Source organism: Nanorana parkeri, unplaced genomic scaffold (assembly GCF_000935625.1).
Source record: "Nanorana parkeri isolate BGI_ZX_2015 unplaced genomic scaffold, ASM93562v1 scaffold28, whole genome shotgun sequence".
NCBI classification, from domain to species: domain Eukaryota; kingdom Metazoa; phylum Chordata; class Amphibia; order Anura; family Dicroglossidae; genus Nanorana; species Nanorana parkeri.
Genome location: NW_017306296.1, coordinates 1707506 through 1728824, shown reverse-complemented (window position 1 = coordinate 1728824; position 21319 = coordinate 1707506). Strand labels below are relative to the sequence as shown.

Here is a 21319-nt window from a genome sequence, read left to right as displayed (position 1 = left end):
ATTGCATTTGCTTTGCACAGCGCCTCTTGGACAGGCCTTATGGCTAGTCTGGGGCAATATTTTTGCACTCCGGCCGCTAGGGCCTGTCAGCGTGGTGCACTGGCAATCTTTATTTATTCATTGCACTTCATGCACGATTGACACTTTTTATTTTTGAAAATTTGACCCACAGATTGCTTAGGGTGCAGGTTCCTTCGGGGCCTTTTCCCGATGCTGTGGAGGAGATTCTGTGCCCTAATATAGGGTTCTCTGTCTCCTCCCACCTAGGGGGTCTCTCTTTGGGAGAGCCCCCTACCTAGTACTATGTGGGACCTGTTTCAGCAGTGTCCAAAGGATCGGGGTCCGCCTGCCTTCGGGTAGGTGGACCATAGTATCTCAACCCTTTCAGGAGCCTTGCGCCCCGGGGGGTCGGGAAATAGAGGCCCCTTCTTTATTGAAGGGCCAAGCACCCTTGTGCACGTTTTTGTGTGCTGTGATTTCACGGTTCACTTTTTTTGTTCACAGGGGATTCGTTTTCGATGCACGTTCCACGGGCTCTTAGAAAAAAAAGAAAAAAAAAAGTAATGTCACTGCAAGCGCGTCACATACATGCACTAAATTTTTCAACCCCGCCACACTGCGATGCACAGTATTGCAGTACCACACATTGCAGCTCGGAAGAGCGGATTGCGGCCAGAGGTGCGCTCGGGGCATCCTTCAATTGAATGGCAATGCAACACACCTTTCTTACTGTAACACATGGTAGGTGCGGTACGTGGTAGCATGCATTAATCGAACCGCACTGGTGTGAATGTGCCCTAAATGTGAAGGGAACAACATACACAATGTGTGGCCCCAAAGTCTCAGTGCCCAAAGTGTCCATTAAATGATGTCATCGGTTGCTACAATGCTGTCAGGTGGCTTTCACAAGGTAGTAGCTTGCTCTGCAGGACCAGGGAAAAGGCAGCAAAGTGCAGACCGCCCGACAGCATTGTACAATGTCATTGGTTTCTAGGGAGCATGCAGGTATCCCTCAAGGCACCTTCTTGATTCCCAGCAAGTGGGCAGGGGAGGGTAGAAAGGACGCTGTGCTCGATCCACATTCTTTGAAATTGACACTTTGGACATTGTTATTTCATTTAGCCATGGCAGTGTCGCAGCATCCTGGTTGGGACACACTGGTCTATATAAAAGCATGTCCCATTGTCATGGTAATTATTTTAATATTTCAAATAATCAAAATGATATATTACAAATCGGACATGTCTTTGGGGCCATGACTGCCTGTGTGCTGACTTCTGGCCTAAGTGAGGCTGGGTGCCATTCATCCCAAACTGAAGCAGCTGATATTGGATTTTCTGCAGGGACAGCTTTGAGGAGGTGAGTAGCATAGCAAAAGTTTCCATTTTTTTTCAACAGAGGTTGGGAATTTAAAAATTGTTTGTACTGTAAAGCCGGAGCTACATTTTAACTAATGTTTTAGTTACATAGCTTTAGTTACATAGCTTTAGCTTGCTAACCAATTAGCTTTTTTTATTATTATTATTTATTTATTTTATTCCTGCACTCATCTCCTTCCAAACCTACTTCAACCTTCCCCATCTCTGCTACCTCTTACCAGTAAGGTATCTGCGTGAGGCAAAGGGGGACGGCAAAAATCCAGGTGGAGGAGGCGAGGAGGAGGAGCAGCAGGAGGGGGCGGGTCCAGATCCCCGCAGCTCTGATCGGGTGACGGAGGAAGCCGGTCCCGAAGTGCCAGTTAGGCGCGGAGGTAGCCAGGACCCGGAAGTGCCAGTCGGGCAGCGGAGGAGGACGGGACCCCAATAATTTACAATTGTTCTTGCAGAACCAAGTCATACCCAGCCCCCTTTCCTGTTTTCCTCATCACCTTTCCCCAACTTCTCAATCCATTGGACAATAAGGTACGTCCTGCCCACAGATTCACAGGGCATCAGTCCCCATTCCAAGGTCAATATTCAAAACTACATACACTGTGTATATATTTTTCTGTCTGTGTCTGTGCTGCTGTTGGAGATTTCCAGTCACTTCCTGACTGGTAAAACTGTTGTCACCAGGGCAGGAACTGAGAAGAAATATCAGATAGCAGTAAAACCTGATGGGGGTTTTAATCCTTGGCTGGACATACACTATGGGGCATGTTATAAAGCAGTGAATGCCAGTGAACACCAGAGACTGTTGGTCAAGGGAATATCCGGTAGCCTTGGGGGATCAGTAGGGATTTGTTTCCACTATTGGAGCAAATTGGACCATGCTTTATGGTGATTTACTTCGCCTTCCTCTGGATCAATTGTGGGTATAGGGTTCTGTTTATGGAGGTTTTCTATATATTTACTCATCTTGTTTTCTCTTTATTGGTTGAACTCAATGGGACTGGTGTCTTTTTTCAACCTATGTAAATATTCACTAGAGGTGAATAACTCACTGTAAATTTAACTACATGTACAAAGAAGATTCACCTGCAGTGAATAGTGGATGCCACATTTACTGCCTTATAAATAATTTGAAGTACAAACAAAAGAAATACAGCCCAAACCCCCCACCACATATTTGCTACCCCCATTTACCAAGATCCTACATGCTAATGAAAACGACTTGTGCTTGAGTGAAGCCTAAGATCTCCCTTCTACAACCCTTTCAATCCATGTAACTATTGATCTAGGATCAATATGCTATTAATTATTGTATTGGTTTTAAAAGCCGTCCATTGGGCTGTGGAGCTTTAGTGGCCTCAATCCTTCCCACCACAGAAGCTGACATCAGAAGCTGGGCCAGTGTACGTCTGAAATTCCTTAGAACTCTCCGGTCGGTATTAGTCACCGCATGTTGGAAGCCTGCCAATGGAGAGCGAGCCAAGCATGACATGAAGAAACACACCTGCCAGCAGCAAAGCGTGTCAGAAAATTGTATTCAAATGTTGGCAGTTATGTACGACGTGACAAAGCCAAGTTCTGGAGAGAAATATTCCTCACTTCCATCATACACTTCTATCACACAAAGGATATCACATTATAGTATACGGCAGAGAGCCGTGACAGGATCGAGAGGTGAGCGAACGCCGGTATGTGTTCGCTCACCTCCCGATCTACTGAGCCGACCTGTGACAGTCTCATTGTCACAGGTCGGCTAGAACTATGAGGTGAGTGGAAAGCACTCACCTCATACTTCTCCTTTAAGGGCTGGGGCACAGGGAGTTTGTGGATCCTCCCTCCCCCCGAAGGTGAACCCCCCAGGGATGGACAGTGGCCTGTGACTACCTCAAGGTGGTAAGTGAAATATATTTAACAGTAAATTGTATTTAAATAAAAGACAGAATGACACAGGAGAGAAAAACAATCTTTATAGAAATAAATATTGTTCAGCTGAAAACTGTATTGATTTTGTCTTTATATAATGTTCCAGGTGCCCAGTGTTGTGCAGAAGCATTGTAATAGAACAGTACTGTGTTCTTTATTACCATTCTCTGCGTTTTTTAGTACCGCGCCCTGCGTGTTTTATTACCATTCTCTGCGTTCTTTAGTACCATGGTCTGCTTTCTTTATTACCATTCTCTGCGTTCTTTAGTACCATGCTCTGCATTTTTTTATTATTGTGCTCCGCTTTCTTTAGTACCATGCTCTGCGTTCTTTAGAACCATGCTCTGCATTTCTTAGTACCATGCTCTGCATTCTTTCTTACCGTGCTCTGCGTTCTTTATTACCCTGCTCTGCATTCTTTAGTACAATGCTGTGCGTTCTTTATTACCCAGCTCTGCGTTCTTTAGCAGTGTTCTGCGTTCTTTATTACCGTGCTCTTTGTTCTTTATTACCGTGTTCTGCGTTCCTTATAACCCAGCTCTGCATTCTTTAGTACCATGCTCTGCATTCGATAGTACCATGCTCTGCGTTCTTTAGCACCGTGTTCTGCGTTCTTTATTACTGTGCTCTTTGTTCTTTATTACTGTGCTCTTCGTTCTTTATTATCGTGCTTTTCGTTCTTTATTATCGTGATCTGCGTTCTTTAGTACCGTGCTTTGTTTTCTTTACTACCGTGCGCTGTGTTCTTTACTACCAAACTGTGCGTTCTTTAATACTGTGCTCTGCGGTCTTTACTACCAGACTATACATTTTTTACTACTATGCTATGTGTTCTTTAATACTGTGCTCTGCATTCTTTACTACAGTGCGCTGTGTCTTTACTACCACGCTTTGCGCTCTTTACTACCGTGCATTGTGTTCTTTCCTAACCATGCTCTGCGTTCTTTACTACCGCACTCTGTGTTCTTTACTACTGTGTTTTGCATTCTTTACTACCATGTGCTGCATTCTTTACTACTGAGCTCTACGTTCCTTGCTACTGAACTGTATTCTGAGTGTCATCTACACCATGTGTATAGTTCCATGTATAGCGATCAGCAGAGTACTTTATGAGCGACACTTTATGAGCGACACTTCATGAGGCTATTTCAAGCCTTTCTTCTGCTCTGCTGCATTCAGAAAGGCCCAGCTGTGCCACAGAGGAGAGGTTTGAATGAAGCGATTTTAAGCCTTACCTCCGTGGCGGATCATTATCTTTAGACCCGTTTCTGTGCTCTCCTTGTGGTACGGCAGTGCCCCTCCTGATCCACCATGGAGGTGAGGCTTGAAATCACTTCATTCAAGTCTCTCCTCCATAACAGATTAGAAGGGACACTGGTGGGAAAATAGAAGGGAGCCCAGAAGTGGCTCTTTAATTAACAAAGCAGCACTGGAGAATGATTTGAAGCCTCACCTCTGCGGTGGATCAGGAGGGGTACCGACATGACATAAGAAGAGAGCCCAGAAGTATGGGGGTGGGGAGCAACTCTGAGTCTTTGCCTCGGATGACGAAATGTCTAGCTTTGCCACTGTGGGGGGGTGCTATATTTGCTCAATGTTTATAATGAGCCTATTTCTGAGTTGGTTCTCTTATCCCATTGCACATCGACCAAACAAGATATACCTACTTTAAACTTTGTCTGCAACCTCCAATGAAACTCCCACAATGTTCCCAGTAGCTAAAGATCATGTGATTTAGGCTCCTTCGGGTGTTAGGTCACACAGGAGAGTAAGGATGCAGTGATTTTTTCATGGCAGAAAAAAATACTTTTTGTGATTTGCCCATGCTGGCATACATCCTACTGATCCAATTAAGTGTAAATTTGAATGGCAGACTAAGTTTACTAAAAGCTGGCTTTAGACAAAATCTCCTTGACGCTGGCCAGAAACATTTTTAAGCGCCCATGACAATCTCTGTGTAAACTGTTTAGCAAAACAATGATTACAATGGGATTTATTGGCCTAGGAATTTGAACCCCTGGTCTTGTATAGTAGCCAGACTGAGCAAAGGTCTTTTGTTCCATCTGATAAGTCGTTATCTGGTGCTGCATGGCTGGGCTAAAATGTATCTTCAATGGCACAAAAGACTGTTTGATATGGACAGATCTATGAAATGCAAAACCCATATTTAAAGTGGACCTCCCCACCACCCCCACTTAATAAACCTGACTACCTAAATTAGGATGGGCAACTCCACTCCTCCAGCTGATGTGGGACTACAAGTCCCATGAGGCATTGCAAGACTGACAGTTACAGGCATGACTCCCACAGACAGAGGCATGTTGGGATTTGTAGTTAAAGCACAGCTGGAGGGCCGGAGTTGCCCGCTCCTGATCTAAATACATTCTCCTAACTAAAACTAATAAAGTTTGTAGTGCTTACCTGCCTCCTCCTCATATGGTTTCCTCAGTCTAATTGCTGTGGCAGCAGGTAGGTGGGTATGTCTGTGTTCAGGTGTACTAATGAAGTTCTTCCCCTAGGGGAAAGTGCTGAGAGGGCTGGAGGCTCGAAGGTAACAAGCCCAGCTGCAGCTAGCTGGCTTGTTAGGGCCTCTACAAGAAGTCCCAACCTCCTAAGGGTCCCCACACACCTTACGATTATCGTACGATAATCGCGGGAAATCCCGCGATCGTACGATGATCGTAAGGTGTGTGGAAGCCGTGCGACCTCTACTACTGTAAGGTCGCATGACTTTAAACTTACGGACATGTTTGAAAACCCGCCGAGCATCGTACGATGTTCGGTGGGTTTGTGGCATGTCCGTACGATAACAGCCGTACGGGCCGGTGTGCGCAAGCGCACACTGCCCGTTCGGCATTGCGGTCATCGGAAGCCCGCCCCTCAGGGGGCGTGGCTTGCGATCATCGCAAGTACGATCTGCCTATGCAACATAGGCAGATCGTACGTTTTTTTAAGTACCTTACAACCATCGCAAGACAGAAGTCTTGCGATGGTTGTAAGGTGTGTGCCCAGCCTAAGAGAAGGGCCCCACCCGAGAACCAGACTGTGTGTCTGGTGGACTGGGGAGCAGACAGCCTGTGTCGGGCAATCCGCCTGTGTGGCAAAGAAACAGCCCATGTGGCAATCTGCCTGTGTGGCAAAGAAACAGCCTATGTGGGATTCTGCCTGTGTGGCAAAGAAACAGCCTATGTGGGATTCTGCCTGTGTGGCAAAACAGCAGCCTGTGTGGCAATCCGCCTGTGTGGCCAGTGGACGTTTAGGTTAAAGGACCAACTTGAAGTCGGTGAGACTGAAAACTGTTGTTGACCGAAAACAGTTCTTTATGTTTGAGAACCCCTGCGAGGGAACACCGGTATGGACTTTTCTTTTGAATTGAGCGTTAATAAAAGTGGGCAAAGAAGCCCTTACAAAGTGAAAAGTGAGTGGCAGTGTACTGAATGTGCTACCATTTGAAGCGAATCCTCACATTGCTTTGTGCCCCCCCAGTCAAAAACTCATGCCACCATTTAAAAAAAAAAAAAAGACATTTCGCAGTTAGGACTCATTAGTTAAATCTCCCTGGAAGGCATTGGTGATATAGCCTTCCCAGGGGCCATCTGTGAGGCCCTGGCTAGGTCACCAGAGCCTAAAAAGACCAGGAAGTGGGAACCCAGTCAAATATTAAATTTTTCCTATCACTAGAGGACGATTTCACATTTAATTTTTAACAGGCAGAGCTGCATGTTGATGTGAATTTTTGTGAAAGGGGGTAAATGTCCACTTTAATGGTCTGTGTCAAAGGGCTTTAGTTTGCTTACGGAAGAACTCTACCCATATGTTTAAAATGTCAAATAAGGCACCTTTAGAAATGTTTAGTAATGGCAATCTACAAACAGGTAATTATTGCCTGCTTTTTATTCTTTGCATACCTTATTTTTCTTTTCCTCCCCATTCTTCATAGTGGCCACAGCTCCTCTTTAACTAATAAATGTAAGAAGATTTCATATGAGCACGCAGAGCAGAATGCTGTTGTGACTTTTAGTGAAAGGCGTAATGATCCACTTTGTAATACAGGTCAGAAGCAGGTCAAATGTGCCTGTCATTGAATCCTGAATGATCTCAGAAGATTCTGAAACTACTAATTAACTACAAAAGATCTATGACACAAATCCTGAAACAAGTCAAATTCAGGTCAGATGCAGGTCAAGTACAGGCCATATGCACTTTTTCAATGAATTCTGGATGACGCAAAAGTGTCTCAAACTGATGTCAAACTGATACATTAAATGAAGTGCCGAGCTAACAATTTAAAAAGATAATATCTAAACAAATCTCATAATTCAAAACATTTAATAGTGACTAATATATTCCCCAAACTTGGAAAAAGCACATAAACAATGAAGTATATGTGACCATCTCCACAAGTGATAAATCAAATATAAACAATGTGTGTAGTTAAATGAACATCAGGAAGAGTTCTACAGCTGATCCGCATCAAACTTTACACTGTCCATAATAGTAGCTCATAGCTTCCGTGAGTAAATTGGGAAATCAGCAAACACATAAGCACAGTCTATACTAATCCAGTGTATCACAGCAAAAAAAAGTACACTCGTGGTTCCTCTACCCCCCTTGGTGTAATCAGCCCGTATGGTAGAAGCCTCACCTTTCAATAAGGCCTTCAATACGTAGTATCCCTTTCATAAGCGGGAGGGATTCCGCCGAATGTAACTGTGGGCCCATGACTTCAAACAATCTCTCTCCCATTTTGTCCAGGATCTTCCTAGGAGCCGAACTCAGAAAAAGGAGGATAGACACCATAGTGCAGGCCGTATAGAATAAACTGCATCTTTATTATAGATTCTAATTCCAGAATAACAGATTCAACAAAGATATATAACAGAGATTCCTTCCTCTATGCGCATTCACCTGTGTTTTTTTCACCGTCAGATAGCTCCACCCTACGCGTGTTACGTCCAGCTTGACTTTGTCAGGGGTATGGAGCATCTGACGTTCACTATCATTCTTATCTGATCCTATTGTATAGGCAACGGTGTAAACAATTTAGTCCCATATCCTCAGTATAAACCGTCATAAGCTATCATAAGCACAGTAATTAGCGCATTCAATTGAAAACCTCGAAACCATGGTCAATATAATCTGATACTCGCGGTAAAAAACCGCAGATTATCTATTACACATACAGTAATCAGCGCATTCTAATATAATTGAATAACTAAAAACAATGTAAGCATTGATATACATAATAGCTTGCCAAAAATACAGTGTATAATAAAATTACATTATTCCAATACTAATCCCAATAAATAATGTTCACCTCAATCAATAATCAAATACAATATGATGTCAAACTGATGCCATCAACACAAGCCCAAAGCCTGTCAATACGGGCCACTAGACTCTAGGGCACTGCATGAAAATGGGCAGGATAGAAGATGTGTATGTATGAAGAGTGCACTGGTATGTACAGTATATGCAGATATGCAGTTTATCACCTATATCTCTCAGATATGGCAATCACTTTACATGCCCAAGTCTGTACCAAATCAGGCCAAACGAAACCAGAATGGGTCCCCATGTGCTAGTTTGTATGTGTGTAGGGACCTAGTCACACTTGTCTGTTTTCCTGCTGCTAAACACATCAATGGTACGGCGTGAAAAGCCAGCGGCAATCTCATTCTTCCCTATGTGGCCGGTTCACATCTATGTTCTACAGACAATTCACACCAATGTGTGCGTGTTCTTAAGTGTGCTTCAACACGTCTGTATAGGTGTGAAAGGGCCCACAATGTATAACTGACAGTTTATGATAAAAGTAGGCTTTCAGCAAAGTGTAGCGTGTAAAGTTGGCCACAAACGTATCGATATGATCATTCAATCCATCATTCCATACGACTGATGAATAAATGACTGAATTGAATGAAAAGCGATCCTGCATTCAATCGATTTAGTGTGCTTTCAATCGATGTCATTGCTGGAAAGTTATTTAGCCGTGGGGGAATATTGTCCATCGCTTCTAATTGATTAAACGAATCATGTGTCAGACAACAGATCGTAATACTGATCAATTAATGATCCCTTTTAATAAATATTTTCTAATAGATCATATGTTCAATCAAACCCTATGCGGTCTATTCACGAAGCAGCCGAAGGATCTAGCCGTAGCTTCGGCCGATCCTTCGGCTAGCTTCGGCCCCAGGTCCCCTTCGGTTCAGTAGAACCGAAGGGGTGCTGTACGGGCTATTCACTATAGCCCGTACAGCTCCCGAACTTGGCCGAGCGGTTCAGTTGAGCCGAACGCAAATGCCTCGGCTCGGCTGAGCCGCGCTGAAAGCCGAAGCTGGCCGAGCGGCCTGCCATTGGCCGGCCGACAGCCTGCTTCTGACAGCTGGGTGGAGCCAACCGTGATCTTACGGCTGGCTCCAGCCACTTGCAGAGAAATCAGCGTCCCTGGTTACCAGCTAACCAAGGACACTGATCTCCAGACAGCCTAACTCTCCATGGCGCTCCCGGCCGCCAAGGAGAGAAACACTGCTTAAAGCGTTTCTTTTAAAGGCTGGCTTTGTTTCATTTTGTTTCTTAGTAACAGGGTCACTTTAAGGCAAAATGGGGATTATTATTGTGATGATGATGATAATGATGATTATTATTATTATTATATAAAATGAATGATGGAAATCATAGTTAGTTTAGACTCTGTAGCAAGTCAGATATCAAATTATGAAACATGATATAAAAGTGTACAGAATCAAGTCTATATCAGAGGCAGCTTTGTTGTGGAATGACATGCTGGGAGTGGAAGTATAAGGGTCAGTTATTCCTTTCTCTGTATTTGCTCAGTTCCAGTATTGTATTTGCTTTCTACATAAACCCACAGTAAGTGTCTGCTCACCGCTGCGCACCCAGCACTGATCACATGACTCTTCTATTGTTAAAGTCGTCTGTCTCCTAATGAACACATTGAAAAGTCAACTAACCGTCTTGAACTTGGAACTAGAAAATATTTGTACTACACAGAAGCATTTTAAATGACACCTGTTATAAGTACTGAAATACACGTTAAGAGTTCCTGCTGCTGGAATTATGTGCAATTCAATTTTGAAGTCAGTAACATATTTTAGGAGTCATTTTAAAAACAGACAACTGAAAATAAAGCTTTTGCCATGTACACACTAAAATACAAACAGATAAGAAATGGAAGTATTAAAGCTGCCCTCTGGGCACAGAACTTTCATATACATATAATCCTCAATAGTCACAAAAGATATCAATCTATTTTTTGTGCGCAAAATGCCTTTAGAAATCCATGACATGATCACTGTGTTTCACATTAAGGATGGGCTCGGGCATGTTCTCAGCGCCACGTGCCGAGCCGCCAGGAAGCTGACAGCGCGCAGCGCCAATCACAGGTACTCAGACATTTTCCTGGTCCGCAGCTGCAGAGATCGGGAAATGTCCCAGTGCCTGTGATTGGCGCTGCGCGCTGTCAGCTTCCTGGCTGGCTGGCTCGGCACGTGGAGCTGCGAACATGCCCATCCTTACTGCACATAGCCTGTACAAATGGCAGAGCTGAGGCAGGGCCCAACAGCTCCACCCACTACAGCAGGGGTGGGCAACTCCGGCCCTCTAGCTGTTGTGGAACTACAAGTCCAATGAGGCATTGCAAGACTGACAGTTACAGGCATGACTCCCTGAGGCATGTTGGGATGTGTAGTTAAAGCACAGCTGAAGGGAAAGCGTTGCCCACCGCCACACTAAAGGCTGCCTGCAGTAAACTACAGGAGGAGACGGATACAAGATAGGTCAGATCAGCAGTGAACGCTCTATATAACAGGAAGCTCCAGTAAAGAGGCAACGTTTCACACTGGATTACTGCACAGATTTGGAAGAAACATACAAAGCTCACCGAGATTCAAGTAGAAATACACATGACTCTATGTACACAATATTTGCTTATGCCAGAGTGCATCTTTAACTTCTGCCAGTGTATCACTTGGAGAAACCTTCAAACTGCATCAGCTGGATTTCAGAATAAAATTTCATCCAACAGTGATTTATATTTAATATGACATACACTGATTACATTTCGCCCACCTTATCCTTTGAGGAAAGGGGTATACTGAATCTCTTTACATACTTAGTATCCCCTGAGTGAGTTGGTCATATGTAGGCAGATATCTCCCTAGGAAGACCGTTGGGTAGATATCTCATCCTTTACAACACCAATGTCAGGGGTCACCACAATCGTTGCCGGAGGTACCACAGGTATATGACCAACTGCAGTCAATTGTCTGCTTACACTGAGATTCTACAACAGGCTGGAAATTGTCCCTGTATGATAACAGATGGTTCCTACAGCCTGAGGTACTTGCTATCCCACTTTAGGTCAGATGAAATGAGATAATTATATCAAGTGAAGTTCAAAAAACAGACATTGCTTATCTTTGGGCTGTTTATGGCCCTCAATAGGATGCCCATAGGGCATCATTGGGCACAGATAGGCATGAAGATTGTGTATGCCATGAATATGGCCAAATCAGGTGATGGTCATGTCATGTCTATAGGAGCAGTAGTATACCAGCATGGCATACCAATCCAAACATATAATAAAGACATTGGCAGTTTAAAAGAGAAATTCATTTATTCCAAAAGCGCCCCGACCAGGGGACCAACCCCCCCCCCCTGTATCCTGCGTCTCTTGTCCCCCCTTTTACCTTAGATATCGTATGTAATGTGATTGTCTTAATGTATGATTAATGTATTGTATGTGTGTTTTTTGTTATATTTTGAAAATCTTTAATAAACATTTAATATGAAAAAAATAAAAAAAATAAAAGAGAAATTCAGAAATGACTCATAACACAGCACAAATAAATTCTTTAAAGTGAATTTAGAATGCAGGTTTGCAGAGCCGGGGTCAAACCAATGAATAATTGGCCATACAGATCACAGATTCAAACAATCCTTAGATAGAAAATGATCTTTTTCCACAACAAATGGTGGATTTGGTCAATTACCAAACCCAACAAATATTAACAGATAGAAGTGATCCTTTCTGGAAGATACAACCCTTTCACTGAAGTGATCATTATATAACAGGGGTGGGCAAACAATTTTTTCAAGAGGCTACATGCGAAACTGGGACCCCATACGCACTTCCCGACTGCAATGCGATTGACCGCAACTCAACATGTGGTACTGCAATTTAAATAAAAGTTACAGTACTAATTTTTATCTACACCGTATATACCTTTGGTACCTTGAAAGTCCCCTAATCCTCCCTTACATGTTTTACATATAACTGGGATGCTGATACCCATAAACATGTAGAATGAATGCCTTTGGGTCCACATATGCCCCTTACTGTAAGCTTTGACGACTTTTCCCATAGCTGATTTGCATATCGGATGATCTTCTATTTACTTCCTATGAGGCTATAACAGGAGACAACACGTTTTCTCCATTCATCTCTACCTACCAACACCAAACAGAATAGAATGTCATAACAAAACTTTCCAACCTGCTGAATCCCTTGCAGCACTGACGCTGTACTCTTATCGATTTGATCACTTGCACTTCATACATGAGAGTAGGGCTGCAACAACTAATCGACATAATCGATTATAATCGATTATTGGAAAAGTTGTCAACTTTTTCAATAATCGATTAATCGGCTTCCGATCATGGATTATTACATGATTGGAACTTTATTTTCTTTGGTGTTAGTAGGTAGAGATGAATGGAGAAAAACTGTTGTCCTGTTATTGCCTCATAGACAGTAAATATGAGATCACCCAACATCTGCTGAGTAGCAGATGTGCAAATCAGCTATAGGAAAGGTCATGCAAGTGTCTTATCATTAATTTCCAAATGATTAGATCCCTCCATGTATGGTTGGGTTGGTCTGATCATTAATTTCCAAATGATTAGATCCCTCCATGCATGATTGGGACAGTCTGACCATTTATTTCCCAATTAATAGACCTATCTATGTATGGTTGGGTTGGTCTGATCATTCATTTCCAAATGATTAGATCCCTCCATGCATGATTGAGATGGTCTGACCATTCATTTCCAAATAAATAGACCTCTCTATGTATGGTGAGGTTGGTCTGCTCATTCATATACAAATGATTAGATCACTCTCTGTATGGTTGCATGGGTCTGATCATTCATTTCTAAATTATTAGATCCCCATGCATGATTGGGTTAGTCTGACCATTCATTCCAAATGAATAGACTCCTCCATGTATGGTTGGATTGGTCTGATCATTCATTTCCAAATGATTAGATCCCTCCATGCATGATTGGGTTGGTCTGACCATTCATTTCCAAATGATCAGATTTATCCATGTATGTTTGGGCTGGTCTGATCATTTCCAAATGATAGGATCCCTCCATTTATTGTTGGATTGATCTGACCATTTCCAAATGATTGGATCCATCTATATATGATTGGGTTGGACATTTTCATCATATATATTATTTTTAGTGCAGAAGAAAGGGTACCAGAGCAGATTACAGTTGTGCACCCACCTAAGATACAAGCATGGACGTGCATATGAGTGCTGAATGTCAAAAACTGCAAATCCCAGCTAGTGGGTACAGTCAAATTAGGTGAGCATAGCTATGAGAGATGGGTAGCGATGATGCAGCTTTTGTACTGCATGTTTTGGACCTAGTGAAAACTGTCACTGCATTAAAAGCCGATCCTAAATCTAGAAACCAAACAACATTTCTAGACCACCAACATGCTCTGTACTACAAAGCTAGGAAGAGTTTAAACACAAGTATAGTGTTCTAATAAATGCAAGTATTTACATTGCTGCTTTGGTTCTCTTCTAAGATTTGATAAATCTGTTTATTTACATAACACAATGAAGTGAAGATTACAAATAAAAGACTTTAAAATAAATCTCCTGTTCACCAGCTATGGGCTATTTGGATAAAGTAAACCTGGACGTTCTACTCTCCACCTGTTAGTGGGTGACGGGTTCAATAACCCTGCTGATAAAGTCATGCATCAGGTAAGAATTGCTGGGCATCCTGCTTTAATACTGAACACATTAATTTACATAAGACATGTTTACACAACTATGGCGATAATCGAAACGCAAGACTGCAAAACTGCATCCATGTATGCATAACCTGAGGTGTCCCCGGGCTAGTGGCTAATGATTAAAGATGTCAGGAATGATATCACCTGCAGTGCATACAACATAAAGGAATGCGTGAACGATACTGAAAGTTGTAACTTTACAGAGCACCCATGCTGGCTGTTCCAGCGCAGCTATCACACTGTATAAACAACCACCTGTTTGTTCTGTACAGAAGGGCTGCATGGAGGAGCAGTGACCAAGTGCCATTTAAAGATCCCTGTGCCCTTGCCTGACTTGCATGCGATCTATTGTGATGACTGCATTCTTTCTGGCTAATCATTAAGTCTAAGAGGTGACAGCTGTCATTGTGTACCCTGACATTCCTCAATTCTCCAGAGCGGTGACTACACCTCGAATTGTGACCTTCCTTAAGGTTTCTCTGCTCTTGGCTCCAGGTCTCCCTATTGCCTGGAAAGGAGGAAGCAGACGTTTCCTTCATCCTCAGCTACTTGTCAATGCTTCCATGTGGGAAGATGTACAAATCTTACAGTGTCATATTTAGATCCTGATTTGAGTCACAGTGAAGGAAAACATGGCTCTCCTTCAAGTGTTAACCCTTTCAGGGCTGCCATCTGAACCATCCCCCACCTCCAGGGCTGCAGAAGCTAATCAGACTGGCCAAGCTTTGACTTTTCTGTCAGTTACGTGACACCATGGCCAGCTGTCACAGAAGGCAGCCCCATTCATTCTGTTCTGATCGATCCCTTTAAACTCCCATGTTCACCCACTTGCTGGCTGGCAGTGCTGGCGGAGCATGCAGTGCAGGCACAGGGCACATGCTGTCATGCCCAGCAAGGAGATGTCAGCCCCGATCACTCATGCACGGAGCGGAATTCCGAGAATTGCTACTTACATCATCCCATTTGATACACTTGGATCCTTTCTTCAAGGTGTCAGAGACGCAGACACGTTTGAGCTGCAGAGCATGGACCCCTGGCTGTGCCCCAGCCATGTCCACACATTTATGCTTCCAGAAGGTAAGGGAATAGAAGGCAGATCCCGGTCAGTCCGAGGTCGGTGGAGGTGTCAGATGCTGATCAGGGTGGACGGAGTGTGAGCGCTCCGGCAAGAATGGAAGCGCAGCTGACAGCAGACAGCCTGAGCCGTGCAGATACCCGGCAGCAGCGCTGTGTTCACAGCTCTGCCTACTCCTCCAGCTGCCTCCTCCTACTCCTCCACATAGAACCATTCAGCACTTCACACACCCCCCTTGGCATACACAGATGAGAGCAAGAAAGCACACACATGCATATGCATACGCCTCGTGTCCTTCTCTGCAATCACTGCAAGCCAACTTTATAATTAGGCTGCTATGACTTGCTGCATAGCGCCACCTACAGGACGAAGAGCGGTACTACACAGAGGGCGAGCTATGCTTCGTTAAAGTGACACGAAACTCGGGAGTTACAGGGTAATTCCACTTTTTCAGGTGAATTTTGGAAAATGGAATTACCCCCTCCAATCTGGCCCCCTCTCTCCCCCACTATACTTACCTTTGGCCAGCGCTCCTTCCGCCATGCACTATGCGCAGCGTACTACGTACACAGCAGCGCAGCCCTGCACTCTGTATTTTGATTTTTCCTAGAAAAAGAGCGAGCACTTATTGGTCAACACAGTCACCTGATCGCATTGGTCAGTTTCTTAGCGAGAAATGCTTTTCATTGGTCAGTGCAGTCAGAAGCACACGTCACTGTTTTCTGGTCAATCAGAAAACCCCGTCCAAAACTAAAACGAAATTCCGAAAGATCTGAATAATAACATGAAACGGCGTTCAGACCCAAAAGAAAGAAAAATCAGAACCCCAACAAATTTTTTGCCGGCTTACATGTCCCGTTATTAGGAATGGGGATAGAACTTACGGAAATATATATTTATTTTTAGTTTTTTACCATAAACATTGGTTTCACAAGGGGGGTGCAGCCCTCACCCGGGTGACATCATTGGAGGGGTGACTTCAAAATGACTGGCAGTAACTGCTCTTTCCTTCATCACAGCTGGTGACATTAACTGGCACCATTGGGTATGGAGGAGCATGTGACCTGTCCCTTTCAGCACCATCACAGGGAAACAGGTCACATGGTCCCCCATGCCCAGGAGCAGTGGCTAGTATTGAGGAAGGAAGGACCTGTAAGTTGAGTATAAGAGGGTTGGAAGGGCTTTGCAGGGGCACTGTCACTTTGCCTTGCACAGTGAAGATGACAGTGTCCCTTTAAGCAATATCCAACTTCTAGGTATGTACAGTATAAAAGGCCTTTCAGTCCATCAAGACACATTTACTGTTTCAAGGCCTCCAATCAGCTCCCTCAATCATATATACAGAGGGAAAAGTAGCTAATGTTATTTTTAAACCACAGCAGATCAATGTAATAAATACCTTCAGGCTGACAGCGGGAGTTCCTGCCTGCTGAAATGAGAGAGGGGAGGGGAAAGGGGTCACCAGCTATGCAACGTTTTCTGTCTACAGCTCTGACAATACCATGTCTCAAGCACTGCTGGTAGGTGGAGAAGGCGTTTAGACAGCAACAAAAGCTCAAACATGTGTAAAGAGCTGAAACTCCTTCTAGAAATATAGGGAAGCTGAAAAAGATAAAGCAGCCATACAGAATGGGGGACATGGTCGGACCCAACGACGGGTTCTGCAAAAAAGAAAAAGATGGGTAGCATTGGCTGTTTCAGAGTAAGCTCTTCTTTAACTTTCTCTTAAGGAAACCTGTTATAAGAGAAATACATAGATACCACTTCTGAGTTCAGAGGACACACAGTGAATGCACCACTCCTCCATGGCTCAGCTGAGGGATAAACTGGGTGCTTGGCGATGAGAGCGTGTCCTTACTCCAATGTACAGCCATTCAAAAAGAAAGAAATATGGCCGCACTGTGGAAGAATTTATTACAGGTCAAACGTCATCGCTGGTGTAATACTCAAGGTCCACTTGAGGTCCTTTCTCCTGACGCATTTCACCCAATCACAGGCTTAAAGCGTGTTTCCACTTTCGCAGCCAAATTGGGAAAACACTTATTTTATATTTGTTACATGTTCCCATTTACAAAGCATAAGCTAAACCTAAATTATTTAAAACATGTTTCTTGCAGTTTAAATTGTTTTTACTTGGATTAGGGTTTTAAGGGTTAAAAAAATGTTCTAGCTTCTATGTTTTTGAAATGTTATGAGGGGCTATGAGGGGGGAGGATTCTAGGGTGGCTTGCCCATTCTATGTTAATGAAGCAGATCAGGTAAACACAATCCTCAAATGTCAGTCCCAAGTCTTTCTATAAGGACAGACTACTGTGAAAGGGCTCAGAAAAACCTGGAATCAGCCATTGTGTCTGATTTAACAAAACCTCTGAAAGGTAAGATGTTTTGTTTTTTTAAAGTTATTTTTCTGCATGCTGTGTGAATAGGAACACATTAAGAACATATATAGGGGTTTTCTCAAATTGGACTGCAAATGTGGAAATACACTTTAATAGTAGAGATGTACAAGGTAGGCTGTACTGGAACTATCAAGTTCAGGTGCATGTCATTCCATAAGTACAGAATTAAAGGGACAAAAACTGCATCGCAGACCAATTCAAAACGGGGATAAGGAAATCAAGCATTTTTTCTCATTCAGCCCCCAAGGCATATTTTCCACAAGGCAGCCACTTTATAGATCACTGGTTCAGCCTCATCCTGAGTATGCGGTCCAGTTTTGGTCACCTATCCTCCGAAAGGATGTCCTTGAGCTGGAGAGAGCCCAGAGAAGGGCAATTAAACTAATTAAGGGACTGGAGGACCAAAACTATGAGACATGGTTGCTAAATTGAAACATGTTCAAGCAAGATGTGAGGCGACTAAGAGGGGACATTTTTTGATGTACAAAATGTTTAGTGGTGATGGCAACATCAGCAATAAACGTTTTACAGTAAACTCCCTAACAAGGACTAGAGGCCACCACCTAAAATTGGTGGAGAAAAGATTTAACCACAAATAGTATAGGGGAGTCTTTTCAGTTCGAGAGGTTAAATTTTGGAACTCGCTGCCACAAGCAGTGGTATCTGCAGAGAGTAATGAATCATTCAAAAAACATTTAGATACCTTCCTCAGAGAGATCAGTGGCGTCACAAGGGGGTGCGGCCCGCACCAGGGTGCCACAATTGGTGTCACCCCCTCTGAAAAGTCGGGCACTCGGTCATGGACCGAGAGCCCGACAGTGTCAAGAGAGAGGAGGGGACCCGGCGGGATGAGGTAGCTCATCACGCCGGATTAAGGCCCCCTCCTCTCTCTGCCAGTGTCCATCACTAAGATGACCGTGCGTGGGCGATGATGTAATTGTGCACACACGTGGCGACATCACGCACATGCGCGATGACGTCACGGCGGGTGTCACCCGGTCTCTGCTCCGGGTGACACCCGGTCTTGGGACGCCCCTGTCAGAGACCATAACATACAGGGGTAACTAGACCACACAGGGATTCATGTACACACACACACATGCATGATCAGACACACAAAGGTTGAACTTGATAGACCTGTGTCTTTTTTCAACGTCAAATACTATGTAGCTATAAAGGTATCCTAAACCTCACCTACAATGAGGGTGACTGCCACATTTGCATACATTTGGGAAAGCGGGTGTGCCGTTATTAAAGGAGAACTATGGGGTCAGGGCTTTTCCCCATAGTTCTCCTAAGGGTAACAGAAGGACACAAACTAGCGTCCTCCCATCACCCATAGCTCAGTATACCCCGAGCTACAGCTCGGGGTATACTGAGACACCGCAGCCGGGACGGATCCCGACATTACTGTCTGGATCCACCCAGCTGCGTGAGTGACAGCTGGCTCTGCCTATCTAGCGGCAGAGCCAGCTGTACCCGCCCCCTCCCCCATCTGTTCCGCCAGTCAGCGCTGGAGGATTGGACAGGGGAGGGGGGGAATCCCTGCAGGAAACCGTGAGTGACAGTCACGGCTCTCTGCAGGGACAGGATCGAGAAGTGAACGAGCGACAGTATGTGTTCGCTCACTTCCCGATCTATTGAGCCGACCTGTGACAGTTTCATTGTCACAGGTCGGCTAGAACTATGAGGCTGAGTGATTTTCTCTCGCCTCATAGTTCTCCTTTAAGTTTTAGAACCCCCCCCCCCCCCCAAGGATGTTACAGATGTAACCGAACTTCTCACAGGAGTTGTTCAGTAAGGATTCTGGCTGCACTGTCGGCATTATGGATAGCACTAGTGTGAGTTGAAAATCTGGTGCAGCAAGCAAATAAAACTGGAAAAGTGCCGCAATCATTTCTCTTTAAATTGTTTTATGTTTGCAATATGTTTTTCCACATTTTATTAACCCGGCTTTAAAAATGCAGTCTATTTGTGATCAAAATATAATATTAACATCTGCTTCTTCTTGCACGATGCTGTTTACCCAAATTCCAAGCAGAACATAATTCCCATGATGTTTTTACAACAAGAATTCAAATGGAAATCTGTTTCAAAAACTACTGGAGCATTACAGAATCCAATATAATTCAAGAAAAATGAGTTATGAGGACAGCATACCAATGTACACAGACGCCTCTAAAGTCTCTTACCAGTAAATCCCACTTCCAAACTTTCATTCATCCTTTCATTGAATTGTCTTTTCTAAGCAATCCTCTTTTATCTTCATGTCAGTTCATTTCATCCTCAGAATTCGCTTTACACTCAACTATTTCCTTTTTATTTAAAGTGAAATTAGACCAAAATCAACCCTATTCGGATGGATTATAATAAACAGTATTGTAGTATTTTAAAGGATACTAAGGAATGTTTCCTGGGAGAGTTTCTCCCCTACACAGAAGCGGTGTAGTTGCACAAGCTCTTACTTAGCAGAGTAAAGGAGGTATCGTGAGCTATGAGTATTCTGTTCCAATGCTGGGGAAAACAACAATATTCAGGCCTGCTTTTCTAACCTACTAAATAGTTTTGTTGCACACAGGGCTGTCCCTAGGTTCATCGACCTAATCAACCTAAATTTGTGCTGACACTGTCCTTCCTTCTGGAGGGTGAATACTTTTGTTCCCCATGGTCCCTGTATGTGTTGTAAAGTAGCCACCGCTCCAAGCTCGCTCCTGTGATGGACTACAATCTCAATACTAATTAAAAGCTAAACACGAGATTGTAGTCCATCACAGGAGCGAGCTTGGAGCTGTGGCTACCTTACAACACACACAGGGACCATGGGGAACAAAGTAGCCACCCTCCAGAAGGAAGGACAGTGTCAGCACCAATTCAGAGATGATTCAAGGATCTACAGCCGAGTCATGCACAAATAAGATACATTTTTGTTATTAGGTCCATAGGTTAATAGGTTATGTTAAAGGAGCTGAAAATCTTCACACAATACATTGTGTGAATATTTACTTTAATATTTTGAAAATTACATTCCAGTTTATGTATTTTATTTGAGCATGATTGGGTATTCAAAGGGAACAGGAATTTGCTTTTCACATGATTAAATTAAATATTCACACAACTTATTGTTACCGTTTCTCAGTTCTCTACTGTGATCTAATGCATATGGGTATCTTAAAGCGCACCTTTACCCGTATCTTTAAAATAACAACAAAGACTCCTTTAGAAATGTTTAGTAATGACAATCTACAAACACATACTTCTAGATAATTGGCGGCTTTGTATTCTTTGCACACCTTATTTCTCTTTTCTTCCCCAGTCTTCTGGCAGTGGCCATGTTTATTAAGGGCAGATTACTAGCTCTCCTTTTATTACCTGGATTTCTGGCACATGTGACTACTAGACATGTGACTAGGACATGTAACCATGCACATCATCTCAGGGGATGAAATGCCTTTTCCTGAGATTACAGATGAGATTTCCCAGCAATGCTCTGCTG

General features: G+C 43.6%; 1 protein-coding gene across 1 annotated transcript in view; it reads right to left on the bottom strand.

Moving 5' to 3' along the window:
* The window catches only part of PLCB1 (phospholipase C beta 1), a 510797-nt gene extending 495348 nt beyond the window's left edge, over positions 1-15449 (bottom strand). Inside the window, exon 1 of the mRNA XM_018566842.1 lies at positions 15306-15449. Coding sequence (XP_018422344.1) covers positions 15306-15404 — 99 coding nt within the window. The 5' untranslated portion in view covers positions 15405-15449. The remainder of the gene's footprint in view (positions 1-15305) is intronic.
* Positions 15450-21319: the final 5870 nt, after the last annotated feature.